Source organism: Coturnix japonica, chromosome 17 (genome assembly GCF_054131305.1).
Source record: "Coturnix japonica strain WE chromosome 17, WE-NBRP24, whole genome shotgun sequence".
Lineage (NCBI taxonomy): Eukaryota > Metazoa > Chordata > Aves > Galliformes > Phasianidae > Coturnix > Coturnix japonica.
Window position 1 is genome coordinate 145,384 of NC_140679.1, and position 12,444 is coordinate 157,827.

Sequence of the window (12,444 nt, forward strand, 5' to 3'; positions counted from 1 at the left end):
AATATCCCCATAACCCCTATATACCCCATATATCCCATATATCCCCATATACCCCATATAACCCCATATAACCCTATATATCCCCCATATAACCCCATATAACCCCATATCCCCCCATATCCCCCATATAACCCCATATCCCCCCATATTCCCCATATAAACCCCATATAACCCCATATCCCCCCATATCCCCCCATATCCCCCCATATAACCCCATATAACCCCATATAACCCCATATAACCCCATATATCCCCCATATCCCCCATATAACCCCATATAACCCCATATATCCCCCATATAACCCCATATATCCCCCATATAACCCCATATAACCCATATATCCCCATATATCCCCCATATATCCCCCATATAACCCCATATAACCCCATATATCCCATATATCCCATATAATCCCATATATCCCATATAACCCCATATCCCCCCATATAACCCCATATCCCCCCATATATCCCCATATCCCCCCATATATCCCCATATAACCCCCTATATTCCCCATACATCCCCTATATACCCCATATAACCCCATATATCCCCCCTATATCCCCCCATATCCCTATAAAGCCCCATATATATCCCATATCCCCTATATACCCCCTATATCCCCCCTATATCCCCTATATACCCCACATAACCCCCTATATCCCCCCTATATCCCCTATATACCCCACATAACCCCATATAACCCCCTATATCCACCATATAACCCCATATATCCCCTATATACCCCATATAACCCCATATATCCCCCCTATATCCCCCCATATCCCTATAAAGCCCCATATATATCCCCATATAACCCCATATATGCCCCATATAACCCCATATATCCCCTATATACCCCCATATATCCCTTATATACCCCCATATATCCCCCATATATACCCCCTATATTCCCCGTATCCCCCCATATAACCCCATATATCCTCTATATCCCCCCATATAACCCCATATCCCCCCATATAACCCCAAATATCCCCCATATAACCGCATATAACCCCATATCCCCCCATATAACCCCATATCCCCCCTATATCCCCCATATAACCCCCTATATCCCCCATATCCCCCCTATATCCCCCATATAACCCCCTATATCCCCATATCCCATATATATCCCCCTATATCCACCATATAACCCCCTATATCCCTCATATAACCCCATATCCCCCCCTATATACCCCATATAACCCCATATCCCCCCATATAACCCCATATATCCCCATATACCCCCATATATCCCCATATAACCCCCATATATCCCCATATAACCCCCATATAACCCCCATATAACCCCATATCCCCCCATATAACCCCATATAACCCCATATAACCCCATATCCCCCCATATAACCCCATATATCCCCCATATAACCCCATATCCCCCCATATAACCCCATATATCCCCCATATAACCCCATATCCCCCCATATAACCCCATATATCCCCCATATAACCCCATATACCCCCATATATCCCCCATATAACCCCATATAACCCCATATATCCCCCATATAACCCCATATAACCCCATATAACCCCATATACCCCATATATCCCCATATATCCCCATATACCCCCCATATCCCCCCATATAACCCCTATATCCCCCATATAGCCCCCTATATCCCCATATATCCCCATATATCCCATATAATCCCCCCTCTATCCCGCAGTGAACGTGGCCTGGCTCCACATCCTGGCCAGCCGCGCCGCCATCTTGTCTCCCTCCTCCGTCGGCGGCCGCGCCTTCTTCTGCACCGACTCCTCCCCCTACCTGTCATATGACGCCTTTACCGCTCTCCTATTGGGCCTCCGTTTAACCGGCCCACCAATCCCGCGCCGCCTCTTGTTCTTCTGGGCCAATCTGAACGCGTTTCTCTGGGCTTTGTCCCGCCTCCTCCTCCCTTCCGGTTTGAGGCCTACTTCCGGTCCGCTCCTGCTGCCTCACACCGCGGCCGCCGCTTGTACCCCGTTCACTGTCCGCACTTCCGCCCCGAGACGGAGCTTCGGGTATCGCCCCCTGGTGGGCTGGAGGACCGCCAGGAGCCGTACATTGCAATGGGCCCGGGGGTTACATTGAGTACAATGGGAAACCCATTATAGTCTATGGGCGACTCTTTAGTAGCGCCCCCTAGTGGGTTGGAGGACCGCCATTAGAGTCTATGGGGACCCATTGGCGTCTATGGGCGCTTCTTTGGGTAGCGCCCCCTAGTGGGTTGGAGGACTGCCCTGAAATGCATGGGCTCCTATGGGCTCTCATTGGAATCTATAGGCACCTATGGGCTCCTATGGGCTTGCATTGGAATCTATAGGCACCTATGGGCTCCTATGGGCTTGCATTGGAATCTATAGGCCCCCATTGGAATCTATGGGCTCCCATTGGAATCTATAGGCTCCTATGGGCTCCCATTGGAGTCTATGGGCTCCCATTGGAATCTATGGGCTCCCATTGGAGTCTATGGGCTCCCATTGGAATCTATGGGGACCTATGGGCACCCATTGGAGTCTATGGGCTCTCATTGGAATCTATGGGCACCTATGGGCTCCCATTGGAGTCTATGGGCACCCATTGGAAGCTATGGGCACCTATGGGCTCCTATGGGCTCTCATTGGAATCTATGGGGACCTATGGGCACCCATTGGAATCTATGGGCTCTCATTGGAATCTATGGGGACCTATGGGCTCCTATGGGCTCCCATTGGAATCTATGGGGACCTATGGGCTCCCATTGGAGTCTATGGGCACTTATGGGTGCCTATGAGCACCTGTGGGCTCCCATTGGGATCTATGGGCACCCATTGGCACCCATTGGAACCCATCAGCACCCATTGATGCCCATAGGAACCCATTGACACCCATAGGAACCCATTGGAATCTATGGGCGCCTCTTTGGGTAGCGCCCCCTGGTGGCTTGGAGGACTGTCCATTGACACCCATAGGATCCCATAGTAACCCATTGGAATCTATGGGCTCCCATTGGAATCTATGGGCGCCTCTTCGGGTAGCGCCCCCTAGTGGGCTGGAGGACCGCCAGGAGCCGTACATTGCAATGGGCCCGGGGGTTACATTGAGTACAATGGGAACCCATTATAGTCTATGGGAGCCTCTTCGGGTAGCGCCCCCTAGTGGGCTGGAGGACCGCCATTAGAGTCTATGGGGACCCATTGGAATCTATGGGCTCCCATAGGAATCTATGGGCTCCCATTGGAATCTATAGGCTCCCATAGGAATCTATGGGCTCCCATTGGAATCTATGGGCTCCCATAGGAATCTATAGGCTCCCATTGGAATCTATGGGCTCCCATAGGAATCTATAGGCTCCCATAGGAATCTATGGGCTCCCATTGGAATCTATGGGCTCCCATAGGAATCTATAGGCACCCATTGGAATCTATGGGCTCCCATTGGAATCTATAGGCTCCCATAGGAATCTATGGGCTCCCATTGGAATCTATAGGCTCCCATTGGAATCTATGGGCTCCCATAGGAATCTATGGGCTCCCATAGGAATCTATAGGCTCCCATTGGAATCTATGGGCTCCCATAGGAATCTATAGGCTCCCATTGGAATCTATGGGCTCCCATTGGATTCTATGGGCTCCCATTGGAATCTATGGGCTCCCATAGGAATCTATAGGCTCCCATTGGATTCTATGGGCTCCCATTGGAATCTATAGGCTCCCATTAGAATCTATAGGCTCCCATAGGAATCTATAGGCTCCCATAGGAATCTATGGGCTCCCATTGGAATCTATGGGCTCCCATTGGAATCTATAGGCTCCCATTGGAATCTATAGGCTCCCATTGGAATCTATAGGCTCCCATTGGAATCTATGGGCTCCCATTGGAATCTATAGGCTCCCATTGGAATCTATGGGTCCCATTGGAATCTATAGGCTCCCATTGGAATCTATAGGCTCCCATTGGAATCTATGGGCTCCCATTGGAATCTATAGGCTCCCATAGGAATCTATAGGCTCCCGTTGGATTCTATAGGCTCCCGTTGGAATCTATGGGCTCCCATAGGAATCTATAGGCTCCCATTGGAATCTATGGGCTCCCATTGGAATCTATAGGCTCCCATTAGAATCTATGGGCTCCCATAGGAATCTATGGGTCCCTATGGGTCCCTATGGGCACCCATTGGCCCCCAGTCTCAATTAACACGACGCTAATTAATGACATAATGACACCAGGATAAAAAGGGCTGGGTTTATTAATTAGCATCTCATTAGCATCTGATTAACATATTATAATGAGTAAAACGAAGTCTCCTCCAATCAGACGCTGTCCGTTCTTTCCTATAGATACACTATGGGGTCCCATATTGGGGTCCTATATATGGGGTCCTATGGGATTCTATAGGGTCCCATTAAGGTCCCATATCTATAGGGTCCCATTGGGGTCCTATGGGATCCTATGGGGTCCTATAGGGTCCTATGGGGTCCTATGGGATCCTATGGGGTCCTATAGGGTCCTATGGGATCCTATGGGGTCCTATAGGGTCCTATGGGGTCCTATGGATCCTATAGGGTCCTTTGGGTCCTATAGGGTCCTATGGGTCCTATGGGGTCCTATAGGGTCCTATGGGATCCTATAGGGTCCTATGGTGTACTATGGGATCCTATAGGGTCCTATGGGGTCCTATAGGTTCCCATATCTATGGGGTTCCATGGGGTCCTATAGGGTCCTATGGGATTCTATAGGGTCCTATGGGGTCCCATATTAGGGTCCCATATCTATGGGGTCCTATAGGGGTCCTATGGGATCCTATAGGGTCCTATGGGGTCCCATATTAGGGTCCCATTGGGGTCCTATGGGATCCTATGGGGTCCTATGGCATCCCATATATGGGTCCTATGGGGTATTATGGGATCCTATAGGGTCCTATGGGGTCCCATGGGGCCCTATAGGGTCCTATGGGGTCCCATTAAAGTCCCATATTGGGGTCCCATATATGGGTCCCATTGGGGTCCTATAGGGTCCTATATTGGGGTCCCATATTGGGGTCTCATATCTATAGGGTCCCATGTCGGGGTCCCATATCTATAGGGTCCCATATATGGGTCCTATAGGGTCCCATATTAGGGTCCCATATCTATAGGGTCCCATTGGGGTCCTATGGGATCCTATGGGGTCCTATAGGGTCTTATTGGGTCCTATGGGATCCTATGGGTCCTATGGGGTCCTATGGGGTCCTATAGGGTCCTGTGGAGTACTATGGGATCCTATAGGGTCCTATGGGTCTTATGTGGTCCTATGGGGTATTATGGGATCCTATAGGGTCCTATAGGGTCCCATATATGGGTCCTATGGGGTATTATGGGATCCTATAGGGTCCGATGGGGTCTCATATATGGATCCTATAGGGTCCTATGGGGTTCTATGGGATCCTATGGGGTCCTATAGGTCCTATGGGGTCCTATAGGGTCCTATGGGGTCCTATGGGTCCTATGGGATCCTATAGGGTCCTATGGGTTCTATGGGGTCCTATGGGATCCTATAGGGTCCTATGGGTCCTATGGGGTACTATGGGATCCTATAGGGTCCTATGGGGTCCTGTGGGTCCTATGGGATCCTATAGGGTCCTATGGGGTATTATGGGATCCTATAGGGTCCTATGGGTCCTATGGGGTATTATGGGATCCTATAGGCTCCTATGGGGTCCTATGGATCCTATGGGATCCTATAGGGTCCTATGGGGTCCTATGGGGTATTATGGGATCCTATAGGGTCCTATGGGGTCCCATATATGGATCCTATTGGGTCCTATGGGGTCCTATGGGTCCTATGGGGTCCTATAGGGCCCCATATTAGGGTCCCATATTGGGGTCCCCCCCCTCCCCCTCTCGCTCCCCATTGGCTACAAAGGTGCTCAGAGGAGTCGCCACTTCCGGTCCCGTGACCATCATGGCGTCCAACGGCTTCATCCCCTTCCCATCATCCTCCTCCTCCTCATCATCATCATCCACTTCCGCTTCCGGTATCTGACCAATCCAAGGTTGTATAGTCCCGGAACCGGAAGTTTTCTTCCACCGGAACCACGTGGTTACAGCGATACACGTGGCTACCAAGATGGCCGCCGTGGAGACTATGGCCGTCAACCAGAGCCGGGGGGGGGAGACGAGGGGGGGAATTGGGGTCAGTTGGGGGTCAATAGGGGTCAGTTGTGGGTCCAGGGTGGTCAGTTGTGGGGCAGAGGGGGCACTTGGGGGGCTGGGGGTCACTTGTGGGTCAATAGAGGCCACTTGTGGGGCAGAGGGGGTCAGTTGTGGGGCAGAGGGGGTCAGTTGTGGGTCCATGGGGGTCAGTTGTGGGGCAGAGGGGGCACTTGGGGGGCTGGGGGCCACTTGTGGGTCAATGGGGGTCAGTTGTGGGGCAGAGGGGGCACTTGGGGGGCTGGGGGTCACTTGGGGGTCAATAGAGGCCACTTGTGGGGCAGAGGGGGTCAGTTGTGGGGCAGTAGTGGTCAGTTGTGGGGCAGAGGGGGTCACTTGTGGGGCAGAGGGGCCACTTGGGGGGCTGGGGGTCACTTGTGGGTCAATAGAGGCCACTTGTGGGGCAGAGGGGGTCAGTTGTGGGGCAGTAGTGGTCAGTTGTGGGTCCATGGGGGTCAGTTGTGGGGCAGAGGGGGTCACTTGTGGGGCAGTAGTGGTCAGTTGTGGGGCAGAGGGAGTCACTTGTGGGGCAGGGGTCACTTGGGGGTCCAGAGTGGTCATTTGTGGGTCAATGGGGCCCACTTGTGGGGCAGAGGGGGTCAGTTGTGGGGCAGAGGGGGTCACTTGGGGGGCAGTGGGGGTCAGTTGTGGGGCAATGGGGTCCACTTGGGGGTCAGTGGGGCCCAGTTGTGGGGCAGAGGGGGTCAGTTGTGGGTCAATGGGGTCCACTTGTGGGTCAATAGTGGCCACTTGGGGGGCAGTGGGGGTCAGTTGTAGGTCCACGGAGCTCACTTGTGGGTCCAGGGTGGTCACTTGTGGGTCAGTGGTGTCCACTTGTGGGTCCACGGTCAGTTGTGGGTCCAGGGTGGTCACTTGTGGGTCAATGGGGTCCACTTGTGGGTCGCTGGTGTCCACTTGTGGGTCAATAGTAGCCACTTGTGGGTCACTGGTGTCCACTTGTGGGTCAATAGTAGCCACTTGTGGGTCCATGGTGGTCAGTTGGGGGTCCACAGAGGTCACTTGTGGGGCAGGGTCCACTTGTGGGTCGCTGGTGTCCACTTGTGGGTCAGTGGGGTCCGCTTGTGGGTCATTGGGGTCCACTTGTGGGTCGCTGGTGTCCACTTGTGGGTCAGTGGTTGGAATCAATGGGGCGATGGCGGCGATGGCCAGGAGGGCGCAGAGGGTGGATGTGGGGAGCGCCATGGGGCTGCCCCACAACTTGGGGGGCAGCTGTGGGGCACAGGGAAGGAAGCACTGAAGGGCGCTGCCCCATAGAATCCACAGTGCCCCATAGATCCATTGGGGCCCCATAGATCCATTGGTGCCCCCATAGACCCCATGGTGCCCCATAGCTGCCCCATAGATCCATTGGGGCCCCATAGAATCCACTGTGCCCCATAGCTGCCCCATAGATCCATTGGCACCCCATAGAATCCACGGTGCCCCATAGATGCCCCATAGATCCATTGGCACCCCATAGAATCCACGGTGCCCCATAGCGACCCCATAGATCCATTGGGGTCCCATAGACCCCACGGTGCCCCATAGCGGCCCTATAGATCCATTGGTGCCCCATAGCTGCCCCATAGATCCATTGGAGCCCCATAGACACCACAGCGTCCCATAGCAGCCCCATAGACCCAACAGTGCCCCATAGAATCCACAGCACCCCATAGAATCCACGGTGCCCCATAGCTGCCCCATGGAATCCACAGTGCCCCATAGCAGCCCCATAGATCGATTGGCACCCCATAGAATCCACGGTGCCCCATAGCAGCCCCATAGATCCATTGGCACCCCATAGAATCCACAGTGCCCCGTAGCAGCCCCATAGATCCATTGGCACCCCATAGACCCCACGGTGCCCCATAGCGGCCCCATAGATCCATTGGTGCCCCATAGAATCCACAGCGCCCCATAGAATTCATGGTGCCCCATAGACCCCATAGCTGCCCCATAGATCGATTACTGCCCCATAAGACCCCACAGCGCCCCATAGCTGCCCCATAGATACATTGGTGCCCCATAGACCCCACAGCGCCCCATAGCTGCCCCATAGATTCATTGGGGCTCCATAGACCCCATTTCTGCCCCATAGACCCTGTAGGCCGCCCCATACACCCTATAGGCCGCCCCATAGCCCCTCTTTCTGCCCCATAGACCCCATTTCTGCCCCATAGACTCCATAGGTCGCCCCATAGCCCCTCTTTCTGCCCCATAGACCCTATAGACTGCCCCATAGACCCCATAGGCCACCCCATAGACCCCATTTCTGCCCCATAGACCCCATTTCTGCCCCTTAGACACCGTTTCTGCCCCATAGACCCCATAGTGCCCCATAACCCACCCATGGCTGCCCCACATCTCCCCATAGCGTGCCCTATAGACCCCATAACACCCTATAGTGCCCCATAGACCCTATACGCTGCCCCATAGATCCTATAGGCTGCCCCATAGACCCCATAGGCCACCCCATAGACCCCATTTCTGCCCCATAGACCCCATTTCTGCCCCATAGACCCCACAGTGCCCCATAACCAACCCATGGCTGCCCCACATCTCCCCATAGCGCGCCCTATAGACCCCATAACACCTTATAGTGCCCCATAGACCCTATACGCTGCCCCATAGATCCTATAGGCTGCCCCATAGACCTCATGGGCCGCCCCATAGACCCCATTTCTGCCCCTTAGACCCCATTTCTGCCCCATAGACCCTATAGTGCCCCATAACCAACCCATGGCTGCCCCACATCTCCCCATAGCGTGCCCTATAGACCCCATAACACCCTATAGTGCCCCATAGACCCTATAGGCCACCCTATAGACCCCATTTCTGCCCCTTAGACCCCATTTCTGCCCCATAGACCCCATAGTGCCCCATAACCACCTCATGGCTGCCCCACATCTCCCCATAGCGAGCCCTATAGACCCCATAACACCTTACAGTGCCCCATAGACCCCATAGGCTGCCCCATAGACCCCATAGGCCACCCCATAGACCCCATTTCTGCCCCATAGACCCTCTTTCTGCCCCATAGCCCCCATAGGCCGCTCCATAGACCCCATTTCTGCCCCATAGCTCCCACTTCTGCCCCATAGACCCAATAGGCCGCCCCATAGACCCCATAGGCCGCCCCATAGACCCCATTTCTGCCCCATAGACCCCATTTCTGTCCCATAGACCCCATAGGCTGCCCCATAGACCCCATAGTGCCTCATAACCAACCCATGGCTGCCCCACATCTCCCCATAGCGAGCCCTATAGACCCCATAACACCCTATAGTGCCCCATAGACCCCATAGGCTGCCCCATAGACCCCATAGGCCACCCCATAGACCCCATTTCTGCCCCATAGACCCTCTTTCTTCCCCATAGCCCCCATAGGCCGCTCCATAAACCCCATTTCTGCCCCATAGCTCCCACTTCTGCCCCATAGACCCCATAGGCTGCCCCATAGACCCAATAGGCCGCCCCATAGACCCCATTTCTGCCCCATAGACCCCATTTCTGTCCCATAGACCCCATAGGCTGCCCCATAGACCCCATAGTGCCCCATAACCACCTCATGGCTGCCCCACATCTCCCCATAGCGAGCCCTATAGACCCCATAACACCTTATAGTGCCCCATAGACCCCATAGGCTGCCCCATAGACCCCATAGGCCACCCCATAGACCCCATTTCTGCCCCATAGACCCTCTTTCTGCCCCATAGCCCCCATAGGCCGCTCCATAGACCCCATTTCTGCCCCATAGCTCCCACTTCTGCCCCATAGACCCCATAGGCTGCCCCATAGCCCCCATAGGCCGCTCCATAGACCCCATTTCTGCCCCATAGACCCTCTTTCTGCCCCATAGACCCCATAGGCCGCCCCATAGACCCCATTTCTGCCCCATAGACCCCATTTCTGCCCCATAGACCCCATAGGCCGCCCCATTGACCCCATTTCTGCCCCATAGACCCCATAGGCCACCCCATAGACCCCATTTCTGCCCCATAGAAACTATAGGCTGCTCCATAGACCCCATAGGCTGCCCCATAGACCCTCTTTCTGACCAATAGACCCTATAGGCTGCCTCATAGACCCCATTTCTGCCCCATAGACCCCATAGGCCGCCCCATAGATCCCATAGGCCGCCCCATAGATCCCATACGCCGCCCCATAGACCCCATTTCTGCCCCATAGACCCTATAGGCCGCCCCATAGACCCCATAGGCCACCCCATAGACCCCATTTCTGCCCCATAGACCCTATAGGCCGCCCCATAGACCCCATTTCTGCCCCATAGACCCCCCCCTACCCAGCGCCCCATACCTGTGGGGCAGCAGCCGTTGGGGTGGAGGCGGTTATGGGGCAGGAAGTGGGGAACGGGACAGGAAGCGCCGCCCTACAAGTGGGGAGAGGGTGTGGGGCAGAGGAAATAGGGGGGCGCCCCATAGATTCCGCTATGGGTCCCTATGGGGCCTCTATGGGGTCTGTGGGGCTCTATGGGTCTCTATGTGTCTCTATGGGGTCTCTATGGGGTCTCTATGGGGCTCTATGGGGTCTGTGAGGCCTATGGGGTCTCTATGGGGCAGAATGGGGCTATATGGGTTCCCTATGGGGTCTCTATGGGGCAGAATGGGGCTATATGGGTTTCCTATGGGGTCTCTATGGGGTTCTATGGGTCTCTATGGGTCCCTATGGGGCCTCTATGGGGTCTGTGGGGTCTCTATGGGGCAGAATGGGGCTCTATGGGTCCCTATGGGGTCTCTATGGGGCTCTATAGGGTCTCTATGGGTCTCTAAGGGGTCTCTATGGGGCAGAATGGGGCTATATGGGTTCCCTATGGGGTCTCTATGGGGCAGAATGGGGCTATATGGGTTCCCTATGGGGTCTCTATGGGGTTCTATGGGTCTCTATGGGTCCCTATGGGGCCTCTATGGGGTCTGTGGGGTCTCTATGGGGCAGAATGGGGCTCTATGGGTCCCTATGGGGTCTCTATGGGTCTCTATGGGTCCCTATGGGGTTTCTATGGGTCCTTATGGGGTCTGTGGGTCTCTATGGGGCTCTAAGGGGTTTCTATGGGGCAGAATGGGGCTCTATGGGGTCTCTATGGGGCTCTAAGGGGTCTCTATAGGGCAGAATGGGTCCCTATGGGGTCCCTATGGGGCCTCTATGGGTCCCTATGGGGTCTCTATGGGTCTCTATGGGTCTCTATGGGGTCCCTATGGGTCCCTATGGGGTTTGTGGGTCTCTATGGGGCTCTAAGGGGTTTCTATGGGGCAGAATGGGTCTCTATGGAGTCCCTATGGGTCTCTATGAGGTCTCTATGGGGTCTCTATGGGGTCCCTATGGGATCTATGGGGTCTATGGGGTCTCTATAGGGTCTCTATGGGGCTCTATAGGGTCTCTATGGGGCTCTAAGGGGTCTCTATGGGTCTCTATGGGTCTCTAAGGGGTCTCTATGGGGCAGAATGGGGCTATATGGGTTCCCTATGGGGTCCCTATGGGGTCCCTATGGGGTCTCTATGGGTCCAGCCCCACATCCCCCCCTCCCCTCCCCTCCATCCCCCTTCCATCCCCATCATTCCTCCAATCCACCACCGAGTCGCACCTCCACTACCCCTAGAGCGCCCCGACCTCTAGCCAAACCGGAAGCCTCTCTAGCCTCAAGCGGAAGTCTCGTCTTGCCTGACGTCACATCCGGTTTGTAGGCCTTGAGGACGTCCAAGATGGCGCTGCCCGCCGCCCTTCTGCGTGCGGCCGGTAATGGGGTGGGGGGGGGAGTAGGCCCCATTATCTTTATTATAACCCCATTTTTACCCTATTTTCCCTTATTTTACCCCATTTTTATCCCATCTCCAGCCTTGCGATGTCGGCTGCCATTGGCTAACGTTGGGGTGAGTGTGGAGTTGTGGGAGTCTATGGGGTTTTATGGGGTTTATGGGGTTTTATGGGTCCCTATGGGTCCCTATGGGGTCTCTATGGGTCTCTATGGGGTCTATGGGTCTCAATGGGTCTCTATGGGTTTCTATGGGGTCCCTATGGGTCTCTATGGGTCCCTATGGATCCCTATGGGTCTCTGTGGGTCCCTATGGATCCCTATGGGTCTCTATGGGGCTCTATGGGGTCTATGGGGTTTTATGGGTGTCTATGGGTCCCTATGGGGTCTCTATGAGTCTCTATGGGGTCTGTGTGTCTCTATGGGACCCTTATGGGTCTCTATGCTGTGCCTATGGGGTCTATGGGGTCCCTATGGGGTTCCAATAGGGTATTTA

General features: G+C 54.4%; 1 protein-coding gene across 5 annotated transcripts in view; it reads left to right on the plus strand.

Moving 5' to 3' along the window:
- Window positions 1-11,865: 11,865 nt before the first annotated feature.
- Window positions 11,866-12,444, plus strand: part of LOC146757966 (elongation factor Tu, mitochondrial) — a 50,729-nt gene continuing 50,150 nt past the window's right edge. For all 5 annotated transcript variants that reach the window (XM_085518215.1, XM_085518217.1, XM_085518216.1 and 2 more), the window contains exons 1-2: window positions 11,866-11,932; window positions 12,032-12,066. In XM_085518215.1, coding sequence (XP_085374341.1) covers window positions 11,899-11,932; window positions 12,032-12,066 — 69 coding nt within the window. In that variant the 5' untranslated portion in view covers window positions 11,866-11,898. The remainder of the gene's footprint in view (window positions 11,933-12,031; window positions 12,067-12,444) is intronic.